The following is a 14,520-nucleotide window of genomic DNA, read 5'->3' as shown; positions in this document are numbered from 1 at the left end:
GAATCCGCTCCCAAGACCGCTTGGCACAACGCGTTCGTTCGACCAGCCTTCGTGGAGCCCCCTTTGGACCCGAACCGCATGAGGCAGTTCAACTCACTGGGAGCTCGAAACCGGACTGGACGCGGGACTGGACTCCACTCTAGGACCGACGGTACGCGTCGGAAAATACTGCCACGGTTACATGATACTTAATTTTATAATTTGCATCTCGCACACACGCCGTCCAGTTCGGCACGGGGAACAAGGTTCATAAATCCATGCGGCTTCACCACGGCACCGAGCATTCCGATCCAAGCACCAGCTTCGTGCCAGCTTACTCGAACGAGCTCGTAACGCGCCGTAGTCGGTCAAGGAATTTCGGTGCAGCACTCTAAAAGACGGCCGATGAATGGGAGATGGCTGAGATGTACGGCAGGGAATGCAGTTTGTTGTGTGTTTAAAAAGCCCTGCAGGACCTCGCCGGAACACTCCGGCCCTCGAATGCAGGAGTAAAAGTATTTAACTCGACCTCGACGACAAGGGAAATTGAAGTCAAATTTATTCGCGGAGGTCAGGCGAGTGGGAAAATTACATTTTATTATGCAAGCAACGGATCTCGTGGTGTGAAAGGAAAGTCTTCACCCCCGGGGTTGCTGGTATTGCTATGGAAATCCTTTGGAAATGGAACGATAATGAAAGTCCCCGAAGTCCTTGCGGTGCTCGAAAAGTATAATCATTGCCTAAACGGTGTTGAGGCTCCTCCCGTGCATGTTGGGTTTGATACTCAACCCAGCCGGAGTGATCGGCGTGCCGTGTCATGTGACTCACGCCGTTCTATCGACGTGCTGATGCTGGCAAAACCGCATGGCATTAATGGATGACGACGAATGAAAATGTGCGGTTATGAGCCCGCCACATCTTGAACGGCGTTACTACAGCCTCCAGCAAGGAGCTACTAATCAGAACGTGTTTTATATTTTCATCTCGTCCCCTCCGGTAGACACTTCGGCCAGCAGCACCCCTGCACCCGCCTCGCGGGGATTGGAGTCCAAGACCAAACTGAAGCGGCACAACTTCTCAGCACAGGACCCAGGGGTTAAGGGATAGAAGGAGGGTGAGTTTGTGGCGGGGCAGGCACAACCAACCCATGCAACCGGTCTAACCGGTGGCCTTCAGTTTTTCGAGTCAATGTATTTTTTTTTTCTTCTACTCCACCAGCATCTCTTCCAAAGCCGCGAACAGCGGCGCGCGCGCGCGCGCGAGCTCGCAACCGTACACACCCGCAAGCAACACACTCACATCAAACCAGGTGCCATTTCCGCCCGAGTCGTAGTCGCCCCGTCGGCAAGGCGGAATGTGAAAGAGAAGCTTCCAGCAACGAGCCACGGTGGACATGGGGTTGCTTTATTTTTCATCATCGAGCGCAGGACGGCAAGACGGCCGATTTGCTGACGGTTATTGAATAAGAAAACACACAAAACCGATCATGATCAACCTCCACTGCTTTCCCTGTCCCACCCCCACCACCATGGCAGAAATGCAACTGAAATTCGCCAACGGTTCACAGGTTTACGGGTTTTGGGGATGAAATTCGTCAGTTAGTGCTTTTCGAAAATGCCAAATCGAACTTCACACTCTTGGGGTTGATCGAAGAGTTTGGTGTTTATACGATACAGTAAGTTTAACGTTTACGTACTTATTTACGATGATGGAACCCTCCATCATCCACTAAACGCAAACCTATTCACATCAAACGAATTAAACGCAAGCGACGAGAGAAAAATAAATAAAACAAACCAAAAAGGTTAAGCCGTAAAACCCCAATAATCCTGGCCACTTGCTCCTCCGCTCGCCTCAGCTAATGTGGTTTTCATAATAAAAATTTATTTCCCTCCTTTTATACGTCCCTCTTTATAAGACTCAGCAGACCCAACAACCCCCGCCCTCAAGTAGGCCAGGTACGGGGTGTGAGGCGAAGGGTGCATCTTCGAATCGCAAGAGAGGAGGGCGAGGGTGGGAGGGACCGTGGGGCAATGATAATCGATAAAAATCATCAACAAACACTCGATGCTTAGAGGCGCTGGCGCAGGCGTAGATAAAGAAGAATGTCGTGTTCAGTTTCGGTTTACTTTTTGAGGTTAGGGAAAAGGTATTGGTGTTTGCTGAAAGAAAGTTGGAAATGAATTTTGATATATTTGTATTTAGCAAAGGTTACCAAACCATGAAGAGTTCTACAACACCATAAACCTCTGTGAACAATGATAAGAATGTCGCTTTGTAGGAGGGTAGTGTTACAGTGTTCGATATTAGTTGTATAGCGATTTTTATTGTTCGAATCAAAAATACTAGGACTTTTTGTGGCTTACAATATTCTGCATAATGCACTAATGATAGATCAGGTCTTCGTCATCACGTCGGCGGTTAGTAGATGCCGGACTAAGCAGCATTCCAATTTCGAAAACCTACTGATTCTGTCGAAAACGAAGTTGGTGTGATAGATAGTGGAATAAAAGCACCAATTTTGTTCTTTTCGCCAGAAAGCCCCGACGAAATTTATTTCAAATATCACAGCCAACACTAGCATTCTTTTGACAAATGCTCTTGTAGACTCAAAAACATATATTTTTGTCCTTGGATTTTGTTGCGTAAAATTTTACTTTATTCCATTCAGCACAAACAGATTTTTTCAATTTATCATTTATTCAAATCGTAGAAAGAAGCTGTGATTTGTGACAACTACATCTGTTAAACTCGGCCAGGCATTCTCCCAAAAAATATTAAATAATTCCATCCCGTCCACTCACCGGTTGCTCCTGGGAGATTTGTGGAACTGCGTTCGATACAAACGCACCGTTCCGACGAATGCCGTGTGGAATCCGAGGAGGAGATGCGTAAAATGGGAACGCACCTGACCAACCAGCAAACGGGGCTGAACTGCACCAACCGTCAAACGCTCCTATCCTGTGGGGAAGGGATCAAGCGAAGTGGGGAACGATAGAGGCCGGCTCACAAGGGCCCGATCGACGTTCGCAGGGGTTGGAGGAGGTTGTAAAACTGGTCGAGGGCGCCGGGTGGTGAACGCGGCCGATGAACAAAAAGCTGATAGCATAGAAAATGTGTGATGTAAAGAAAGAGGTGGCCAAGAATGTGCCACCAACCTACCCCAAGCCTCCATCGCCCGTGACCTCATGGCGATGAGGATGATTAAAGATGTGTATAGGACACCTGTTTTTTGTTGTTTTATGATTATTTTTATAGCTTTTATTGATGCTGGATATAGCTGTTAATTAGTGAGAAATTTTAAAACAAACTTGTTTGCTTGATTTTACTCTTCGCCCTGGCCTGGCCATCGTGAAGAGCCCACTCGGTTCCCATCGGCGATACGAACTGGCCCGGGGACAGGGTAGCAACGGCAGAAAGACCGACAGAACAGGAAACGGCCGAGTACGCACATCCGCCGCGACGGGACCCACGGGCGGCGGAAGGGACGGACGGGGATGCGGGTTCGGCGATTTTCTAATTCTTTTTTCACACGTTACGATCTCTCGCCCGGCATTTTCTGCTAGGCATGCGCGATCGAGGAATTCCATTTTTAATGAACATTAATGAGCAACTGTGTTTTCCTCCGTTTTTCCGGTTTTCGCTTGTGGCTGCAGCTGCAGCAAGCGGACGGTGCTGACAATTGTCCAGTGCTTCGTATGTGTGTATGCCAGTTAAGAAGGTTGCCTCGGCGTAATTGGGTTGCTTTCTTTATTTTTTGCTGCTCTGAGACACTAACATTTTACTATCGTTTTTCATCATAATTTGCCTGTTTTACAACACTCAAGCTCATTAATGTCGTAGCATCTCGATGACGTCATCGTGCATGTCTTCTACCTGGTTTATATCTCCTACCATGAACGGAGGTAAGCGAGTTTTGATGAGTTGATGGCACAACATCGCCATAAGTTTTCTGAATGCTAGATTAAACACAAAAGTATTATTGAAACCACCAATTTTATAATGCAATTATGTTATCAAACACTAAACACATGGAAAAATAAATGCTCTAGCACACTAAGGCGGATTAAGCGTTCTAGGCGTCCCAAGCAGCTGTAAGTTGAAGGCCTTAAAACATACACTACATTCACCATACATTTTGTTCATTTAAAATTCAATTAATAAAAGCAATCAAATTTTTCACTTAAGTACAATCTACCTGTCATGTAATGTCATTTCATACAAATATTTATTATTTGGCTTATTTCATGTCAAAAGCTTCCCTGGAGAAATTTTGTGAAATGTTTGAAAAAGAAAAAGTTAATACAATTTTAGGAATTATTGTTGTATTGGGAAATGTGCACTTCATTTGCTAATCCATACATGTCCACTACACACAAACTATTCTGAGAAATTTCGTCTTCTTTTATAAATTCATTAAACCGATCCCATCATGCTACGTTAGTGCACAAATCTTTTTGTTTTTAACCCAACAAAAAACACGAGAAGCCGACGTTTGTTGACCCTTTCTATATCAAAACAAAAGTCAGAGAGTTCAGCTGCATGGATCTCACATTTTCATATTCTTTACTTACTTTCATTAGGAAGTGAATCCACAAACTCGTCACACGCTTCATAAGATAAGCAACTTTTTGGCAATATAACTCCAACATAGAACTTTAAAAAAAAAACATGGGCAAAAAGTTCATGACTCCAAACAGCTACTTAGTTTGGTCACCCTCTGATCGGAAAGGAAACTAAGGAAACTCTTCATTCGATACCAATACAATTATGTTGGATTTTGGATTTATTTTTATCTCGCATTTGTCTTTTAATTTAGAAGATTTATGTCAATTAGTGTGTGTGTACGTAATTTGGTCCACACATGGATGGCTTCGGGACAATCAGATGCAGCAAAAATAAAGCGCGTGGACCAGACGCGGCGTCGTCGAAACAAAATAAGATAAAACCCTCAAAACCCGTGCCGTGCCACGCGATGATGCACCGTTTTTCGTGCAACCGGCGGCAAGTACCGTTGGTGGCCGATGACGGCGCAGCCGAAGAATGCCCGCAGTGCCCGTCAGGCCGCAATTAGCCGCAATGAGTAACGATCGCTGATAATTGCATTCCCGAGCAGGCCAACAAATCCTCCCTCCTCCAGTTCCGTTCGCCATCAGAGAGGCAGACTGCTGCAACTGATACGGCCGAGCTCTACTCTGCTGTGGCAAGCGGTTATGCTAGAGTTTTCGTCTAGTCGAGGTCCGCCTTCCCACCGGCAGTGTGCCGTTTCCTTCGGAGGGTAAGATTATTCAATTTATTAGTTTGATGAGTTTGCTTCAATTAGGCCCCGTGGCCCCCGCCGTTCCTCGCGCGACCCCAGAGTCAACCCGCAACGGTGTGATACGAAAGCAATTATGTTCGCTTTAGCGCATTGGAATGCCTCGCCTCGGACGCACCTCTCGGAAACGATCGACGGGAAGAGTAAATCACACAGCATGCAAACCCGGTGATCCACGGTATCCTAAACTGCACATTACCTGACTTCCCGGCAAGGTTCGGGCGACCCCGACCGAAATGGGAGCCTGGCCTGGCAATGGGTCATTTTTCTTCCCACATTAGAAATATCGACCGTCGACCGATCGCCTAGTAAACGCTGCTTTCGGTCGCGCATCCAACTTTCCTTCGCCCCCGGCAGCCAGGAGGATCACCTTCCAACCTTCCAGCGGCCAATTAAGTGCGACCGGAAACGACCAGAACCGACCCCTGCGAGCTGCCATTTAGTCTGATTCGGTCATTGTGCGATCCGACGCCGCGAAGGCGCGACGAGGAAGCGGACGGATGCGGAGGAACGGGTTGGACTGGACCGCTTGGTTTGCCGACGTGGCTCCAGCGAGTCTCTGACCGAAGCTGGCCGGTACGTATGATGTTGCACGATTAACACTTTTGCGGCTACACATACCAGGGGTTGAACGGCGCACAACCACACTGGCACACTGGTACACCATCGTTTCTTCTTCTTTATTGACCACGCAAAGTTCCATGGCAGATCCGTAGCGTCGAATCGTCTCGTTTGCGCTTCATTCAGGGACAGAAATAATAAACGGAATACAAAGTTTTGTCCGTTCAGTAAAATTAGCTTCCAAGCCAATAAATTCCCCCACACTTTTAATAACTGAACTAACAAATCAATCGAAATACAATGTTATATTCCATGTTATTGGTCTACCTAACTGTTTCAAATGAGATACATGTAAAGGTGTATCGTAGCGTAGGTTAGTAAACTAGTTTGAAGAATTCGTATGTTTAATTTCCTTTTTTATTACTCTATTTTTTTATACAAACTCACTTTCATGCAATTCGCCTGAAAGTGACGTTAATATTTTTATAATAATATCAAAGCTACCGATTAATACTAAACTATGATATAACAATTGTATCAAATTGTTACCATTGCTTACTAATTTGCTAAAACTTAGAAAAAAGCACCAACGTTTTTGGGCTATTGGTTACTAAAGAAAAACCAGCAAAGCAAAAGTTCATTCTAGAAGAAATTTGTCAACTAAAATAGGTCCAACATGACATCATCGTTATAATTAATGATCTTGAATTCGGAATGGCAAATGAGTTTGAATGCAAAACAAAAATGAAAGAGTAATCATAATGTAGAAAATAAAACTTTTGTTTCTTGTTCTTCTAAAATATCCATGTTGTGTTTTAAAGTGTTTTAAAAGTAAAGAAGCAGCACGTGGTACGGGTCCTGAGATAAACAATTACAATTTACGATAAAATGGGCAATGAGCATAAAAAGTGTTAGATCCCTATTTGCTTAACAAATAAACCGTGTTTATTTTCATAATTTGATATTACACAAACCCAAAGCTTGGCTAAACTGGTCAACTTTGGATACAATGATAAACAAATATCAACGGTGTTTGCTTGAGGTGTTTTTGAGCTGAAAACTACACTCTTGTTTGTATGTTGTTGTTTCATTCTCCATCTTATCGAAGCATGGATCACGCGATCGTGCCATCACACCCGGGCATAAGTTATAGATTTCCGATATATTCCTCCGCGAAAGTCTCCATGCGGTACGGGTCGGAAGTTAAAAATAACGATGAATCATCGGATCCTCGAAAACCCATCCCATGCTGCCCAGTCGAGCTTGTTTACCGTATTGAGGGGGAATGTGGCACCCCATGATCACTGTAACGAAGGAACACGCCAGGAAACACACTGATAAGCAACCTGTCAGCGAGAAACTTTATGGCCAACGGGGTCCCAAAAAAACACTTCAACACATACACACATACAAACTTTGGTGCGGCCGAGCAACGGCCCAGGTCAGCAACATGGCGTGCATTCGGCTGCGACACGGGAAAGGAGGACATATTTCATCGGATTTAACCATTTACTTTCTTCGTCACACACATATGTTGAGTGGTATACTTCTGGTTTCCCCCCGATTCAATCCATATCTTTCCATACTCCTAGTGGACCATTAAGGTTGGGCTGCATGGGGGTCAAGCTAAATTGTGTCCTCCGGGCCACGGTCACTCAAGTGTTGCTTTTGGTAAAGTGCAACAGATTCAGACATTATCCTTTTGGGCTTTTCGGCAACGGATGGCAGCGGGTCCATTTCACACGGCCAACAAGCGTACCAAGAGGGTAGTTTTTTGCCACTCCAAAATTCCAAAAAGGAAAAACAAAACATATTCCGCAATCCGCTAGCCGATCCTCGCCCGATCGTTTCATATTCGCAGCCCAACTCCGCATCGATCGATGGGATGGGAAACCCTGCTCGACCACTTGCCGTTGATAAGTCGGTGCGAGTTTAATTCTCCCTTCTCACCCCCATCTCGAACCGCCAGATCTTTCCTAATATCTGCCAAACCTGAACTCGGGGGGGTCGACTCCGGCCAGAACTGGTAAGACCACTTCCAGCCAGATGTACAACTTTTATGAGAATTATTATATTTTTGCATAATTTTAAGATTAAAGCAGTAAAAATATGTAAATTTGTCGTCGAAACGTCAAACCGCAGCAGATGGCTAACCACGGACGAACCGAGTGGAACCCACCGTCCCACATACGCATACAAACAAACCCATGCTGACCGGTCCAGTAGTGTCATACCGTCTGTATCTTGTTTTGCGTATCCACTGCCCCAACAACTTTGGCACTGGGATTTTTTTTCGGGAAAGAGCAGACGTCCCTTCCCAAGACAGACCACCGGTCCCATACAATTGCGGCTTGGCATGGGGATCGCATGAATCAATCCAATGAACACCGGGCCCGGATCGCTAAGTAGAACTATACCTCATGCTGGTTTCTCTCGAGGGGGATACTCCATTAACAGAACCCATGATGAAATAGCACAGCACACGAAAGCACACGAGGAAAATAGTTCACAGACCATCTGCGATTCGCGGCTGTGGGTCGCCATAAATTACCGGTTCGGTTGACTTCTTCCGGTGTTTCTCATCCCACACCCGTATCCCCTTAGAGGTGAGTCATGATTCGTGAGCCTGATGCCGACAGAAAGGTTACTGATTTTTTAAATTTTCATTATCATAATGATAGAGATAAACGACTCGATTGCGATGGGTTTGTATCACATCCATTTGCCTTTTTTATTTCTAACCAACAGATGTACAACAAGCACGATTTCCGTTTTCCATGTATTTGTGGTTTATAGGGTTGGCTGTATGGATATCCTTCCCACATCGGCTAGGTAACTAACAGCAAATGTATATCCATCACATTGGTTCCCGTGTGGCCGGTTTTTACGAAATATTCACCTTCCCCAACGGAGCTATAGAATTGATACGAATCATTCCGCTTGGCGAAGGCCATGCCATCCGCTGCGCTGCCCATTTGATCGTATGCTTGTGCCACGAAAGCTCCACCGATTGCACCGGCCATATCCGTTGGGCCGTCGATACCATCTGTACCAGCTGATAGAAAATAAATCCTATCTGAACCAACCTGACGCGCTCGTATGCCATAGGAAAATCGAAGGGCAAGTTCTTGATTTCTACCACCCTTACCGTCACCTTCCAAACAGACCGTTGGTTCACCAGCACCAACGATAAGGAAGCTTTGGTTCTTGGATTCTGCTAAGCTTGCCAAAAACTCGTTCGGTGTTAGATCATCGTACGCTACGCCGTGGAATAACTGTTTAATTCGATCCTCTAATGCACCCACCGATAGTTTATCTATTTTAAAGTTGTAAATCAATTCCGCCAGTGACACATACATTTCACTAACTGTCCGAACATTACCCTGGATCTTTTTAGATAAAATAATGGTTTTTAAACCTTGCAAATTAGCTCGTTCCACGATACTTTTTACAGCCGTATCATTACTTCCGAGTAAAAACAATTCCCCTGGAATAGAAGCGTGTTCGGTGGTTTTCGATCGGTCGATAACTTGTGCCGCGGACATCGGAAGCTGGTCCCACAATTTGTACTTCATCAGTATCGCTTTTGCATTTGCATTCTCGTCTGCCCCATGGCCAATAACGGTCGGACCGCTAGCAATCAAGTCGACGGGATCGCCAACAATATCCGAAATAACGTACGAATACACCTTGAAGGCATTCTGCGCCTCCATCGCTAGCTGTCCTCCTTTGACCGCTGATAAGGCTATTCTCACGTGATTCAACTCGTCGATTGACGCTCCAGAGCCAGCCAATGTTTTTATGATGTGCAGCTTTTCCGCCAGCGTGACAGGTTTCTTTGGTAAACACAGCAGGGCAGATCCACCTCCAGAAACCAGTACGCAAAGCACATCATCGGAGGACATGACCTGCGCGAGTGCCTTCATCCTCGAGGCAGCAACGGTTGCTCGTTCGTCTGGTAGATTATTGTGAGCACATTCGATCACTTCCAGGGGGCTGTCAGGGTGCAGCGAAAAATCCAAATCTTTGGCAAACCGTTCTCTGGTGCCTACGGGAATGCTGATCAAGCCGCTGCGCAGGCGGGTGCCGAGTAACTTTTCTATTTCAACAGCCATTCCAAGCACCGCCTTTCCGAAACCGATCACATGATAACGTTTGTCTTCGTGTGATAGACTTTGTTGTAAAGCGATGTTTTGAACTAACTGTTGCTGGAACAGGGAACGTGGTTTTACAGCATCTACACCGCACTGAAAAATATCCTTCAGCTGGGAGATCGGGTTTTCAAATGTGCTCATTTTGCGTGCGCACTTTTCGAATGATCTTATCATTCTGACATTTTTTCCGACAGCTCTTGATCAATCTGTGGATTGGCAAGCTCCACTCCAGCTGTGAAGAGATAATGTTGTTTATAAAATACCTTGCGAGCTGAGAATTGTTTCAAAACGAATAGTGGCTTCATACTTACCAGGTATCAGATAAGGGTAAGGATGTTTGTATTGACGATAATTCTAAAGTTTGTTTTACAAACTAGAGATGCGAAGTAAGAGCCGGATTGATCTGCTTAATCGGATTTCCACAAGGAGCTGTTCACATAACTTTAAGATATCAAATAAGCAACGCATGTTAATGTTCTACAAAAAATTACATAATTACAAAACGTTACTATATTCATAAAAGCTTTATGTCCCGCATAGCAATGATATTATCAAATTACGATTGAAATGATTGTTTGTTTGTTGCATCGCACTATTAAGATTTGATCCCTTCGTGGAGGATCAATCGGCATCCCATCACTAGCTTCAACCACCAAATGTGAAATAGCAGCTGAAACAGGCAATTTATTGATAACTGTTTTGTCCCTGCACCGTTTTGCCTGTGTGACCTATCAAACAAAAGGTGTTTTTATGACAAACAATTTTGTATAAAGTATGGGAATCCATCTTTCCTAGTTTTTTAATTACAGATCCATTGATTTATTCTAATGTCAATTTACAATTGACATCTCTAACGGACCAAGGTTACTTGAGCAAAGCTATGACGTTACTGTAAAAGTAAAGGCCATCTACTGGGTTTTATTTGTAACACGTTGTTTAAATTTAAATAATTTCGTCTGTAAAAAAATCGTTCATAATGGCAGTTAAGACTTCACATCTGCAGCTACGATTTTCTACGCAACCAAATAGCCGGCATTTCTGTATAGCCCACAATTTTATATGGCAGGTTTTGTACTTCAGAACTAACATCTAACACGGTCGAGATGTCGAATTCATTAAATATATTAGGGGAAGTTTGGATGATTTCTAATATATTGTGTGTTAGTCATAATTTTAAAAATGCATTGTTCATATTATTTTATTGGTACAAGCATCTACTATTTACATCTTCAACCTCTTATCTATGTAGCCCTGGAGAGTTTTACATGAGCGTTACATGAGAGTTGCATTTTCTGTAATACAGTTACAATGAAATGATTATTGTGTCCAATTTTTTTGCAGCTGTCATGAAGTTACAGCAAGTTTTCCATGGCAGATTGCTGGGACTCTTGCTGGAACTACATAGTAGCAGCAACAATTTAAATTTCTGTCAACCGGGTAGCGTTTAAGTATTCGAGCGGTCATATTCCGGATGAATAATAATTTTCGACGCATTAAACTTTTGCAGGTCTTTAGTTGTTGCATCTCTATATTTACGGCTACCGAACATAAGTTTATCATTTTCCCAATAACGACAACAAAAAATGGTTGCTATGCAAGAATAAACCCCCACCTCCTCCTGATGGACGCCATTGGTGAGAGAATTCGGCAATGGTGCTTTTACAGATTTTGCCCGATAGGGCACGGGGATTGGGAAGGCAGATGGTGTTTTCTGGGCATCCACCGTTTTCAACGGCACACGGACTGTAGAACATCGGGCAGACATTGGCCACGGGAGTTAACAAGGAGCTTCCATATTCCGTTGTATTATTCGGTTTCAGCAAAGGTTTTTGACGCACCCCCTCCAGGGTGATACTTTCGATCGTGTCACTGTGAAATGGAAAGAACAATGTACAGAAGTTCATCATCAATGGACACAAATCAGAGAAATACTAACCTGCCGTAGTTAGACCAAAAAACTATCTCATCAGTTGCGGCCAAGTAATACGTGTTGGTAACATTGCTGACAATCGTGCGGATCCGTTTACTACGACTATCCATACAGTCGATCTTCGATGTGTCTTCGTTTACGTAACATAGTTCTCCAGTGCCGATGGAAACTGTAATATCTTTGATCCCTCGAGTTTCTAACAACAGTTCTGGTTCTGATCCATCCAGATTGGACCATTCAATCCCGCGATTTCCAACCGTTCTGAATAGTTTACCTTGCAGCGGATCAACAGCGATTCTGTCATTGCCATCGACATTAAAGATCACCGTTGTCCGCAAGTCCGAGTTGTCCATGCTAGCTACTTCGATAGTTTCCTTTTCGTAATCAACCCAATACAGATGACGTGAGATCCAGTCAACTGCAACATGTAATGGATCAACTCCCTTCGTGATAAAGGCTTTCTTTTCAGTTCCATCGTACTTGGCACTGAAAATTGATTGTGTTTCATTGTCAGTCCAGTACAGACGGCCTTCAACACAATCTTTATCGAGACTGTGCATACTATTTGAGGCCAGGATTTCACGACCGTTGAACGTTGTATCATCATTTAATGAGAAGCGCCTGATGCTTACATTTCCCCCTGAAGTTAGTAGCCAAAACAACAAACCATGTTCAAAACGAGGCGCAGCGTTACATTCAGTGTCTTTTTCGATCGTACCGTTACATGGTTTTAGATCCTTTAGCCACTTTGTCGTGTTTGTATACCGCATCATCCATTTTTGATACTTGGCAACGTCTGTAAATACCGTAGGTTTGGAACTGTCGCATAGATTTTCGTCTCCGTTCGGTCTTTTTGGGCTGAATGACACTAGTCCTCGCAAGTACCATATGTCATTAAGGGAGAAAAACATACCACCTCCGCTATCTCCGTTGCAAGCACTGACATTGTCTTTTCCACCAGCACAGTACATTTTCGATGTTAAGTGGTTTCCATACGTTTCATTATCATATGCAATACATGTTTGTGTGTCCAACACAGAAATCGTTACCTGTTGAAGTGTATCAGATAGTTCGTCATGTTCGTCCAAACCAAATCCAATCACTGTTCCTTGCGATCCAAATATTTGATTTTCATCACTATCAGCTTTCCACATGGACACTGGTCGTACAGAGTCTGTTATGTTAATATCAGACGATAACTTTAGAATTGCAATATCATTTGCCAGGCTCGAGTGGTCATATTCCGGATGGATAACAATTCTCGCAACTTTCAACTCTTGTAGATAATTAGTTGTTGCATCTCTATATTTACGGCCACCGTACACAAGTATTTCATTTTCACGTGTGACATTACCATTAATAACAGCACAATGAGCAGCTGAAGAATAAAAACAGTTATGAGATGTTAAGTAGGTGTCCCCCTGAAAGTTTAAAAATATGATTACCCGTAAGGACTGTGTTGTTATCTACGAAAGATCCTCCGCAAAATCCGGATTTTTCGATGAATAACATGGCATGCCATGGCCATTGCCCCGGTTTGGCTCCTTCGCCGTTATGAATAAGCGGAACAACATCACCACGAGCTTGAGAATTACAGATGCATAATGAAAGGAAGAAACTCATATGCTGCATCCATAAAAAAGCCAATTTTAGAAATTTGAAATTTCTGCACGATGATATTTTCCAATGTGACATTTTATCCAGTGTCCGCATTCTTCACTACCACCAATAACTGATCTACACAACTTGAAATCAAACACACGACTGATGGAGCCTTGACATTGAGCGTTATAAAGATCCTACCACACTTGCTAGCTAGCTAGCTTAGACAGGTATTCCCATATGGGAATCCTGATCCACCCGGCCAGCAAAATCATCATGCTTTCTTTTTCTGTCTAATTTACAATTGATACCAACAGAACGAGAAAGCATGATAATTTTGCCCGCTGGGATGTTTCGAATCTGGGATAAAAAGAAGCAGAAAGATCGTGCTCATTTTGAAATGCTTAATTGGCAAAACAGGTTTCAACCGCCGGTTTATTGCTTCTATGCTTTCCTAAAGTGCTCTAAGCCACATTTTTTTTAATAATATCCGTTGTTTGAAGATTTTAGAAATCTCTACGGACTGTTGAAACGCCAAAGTGAAAAAAGATGCGGAAAAGTTACTGTTTAGAAAAAAAACATGCAGTAAATTTGACTTCCTTGCTCTCGACGACTCTTAACGGATGAACGACACGAATTTTAGTTCTTGATTTTAAGCAGCAACAACAAATTATTATACGAGATATTTTATCGAATACTTTGTGTTACTTCTGAGCGATTCAACGCCTTTTTTTTTTGTTTAACATCAGGGAAATTTTCAAAAGATCCGGGCGCGACTCGGAATGCCGGATTTTTACCGACTAAACAACCTGACGGGCGCTGCCCACTTCGCCGCTGACCGTGACTGCGAGGTATTGATCATTGGCTGGGGCCTGGCTCTATGAGTCGAGTAGACGCCTGAAAGCCGCTTGGACTTTCGCAAAGCTCTTGCGCGTAACAGCTAATGTCCGGCAGCATCAGCTTATGCTGATTATGCA

At 43.8% G+C, this 14,520-nt stretch overlaps 1 protein-coding gene across 1 annotated transcript; it reads right to left on the bottom strand.

The window, feature by feature from the left end:
* Window positions 1–8,565: 8,565 nt before the first annotated feature.
* On the bottom strand, window positions 8,566–10,375 carry LOC131263001 (glycerate kinase). The gene is made up of 2 exons (XM_058265118.1): window positions 10,323–10,375; window positions 8,566–10,243 (listed from the first exon to the last, which is right to left on the bottom strand). The coding sequence occupies exon 2, from the start codon at window positions 10,183–10,185 to the stop codon at window positions 8,686–8,688; it is 1,500 nt and encodes a 499-aa protein (XP_058121101.1). The 5' UTR covers window positions 10,186–10,243; window positions 10,323–10,375; the 3' UTR covers window positions 8,566–8,685.
* Window positions 10,376–14,520: the final 4,145 nt, after the last annotated feature.

Source organism: Anopheles coustani, chromosome 2 (assembly GCF_943734705.1).
Source record: "Anopheles coustani chromosome 2, idAnoCousDA_361_x.2, whole genome shotgun sequence".
Lineage (NCBI taxonomy): Eukaryota > Metazoa > Arthropoda > Insecta > Diptera > Culicidae > Anopheles > Anopheles coustani.
Note: the sequence above shows the minus strand (reverse complement) of the source record. Positions and strands in the feature narration are given on the sequence as shown.

What these genes read in the sequence shown, in the direction of transcription:
- LOC131263001 (XM_058265118.1), bottom strand. Translation starts at nt 10,185, where the DNA reads ATGATAAGATCATTCGAAAAGTGCGCACGCAAAATGAGCACATTTGAA.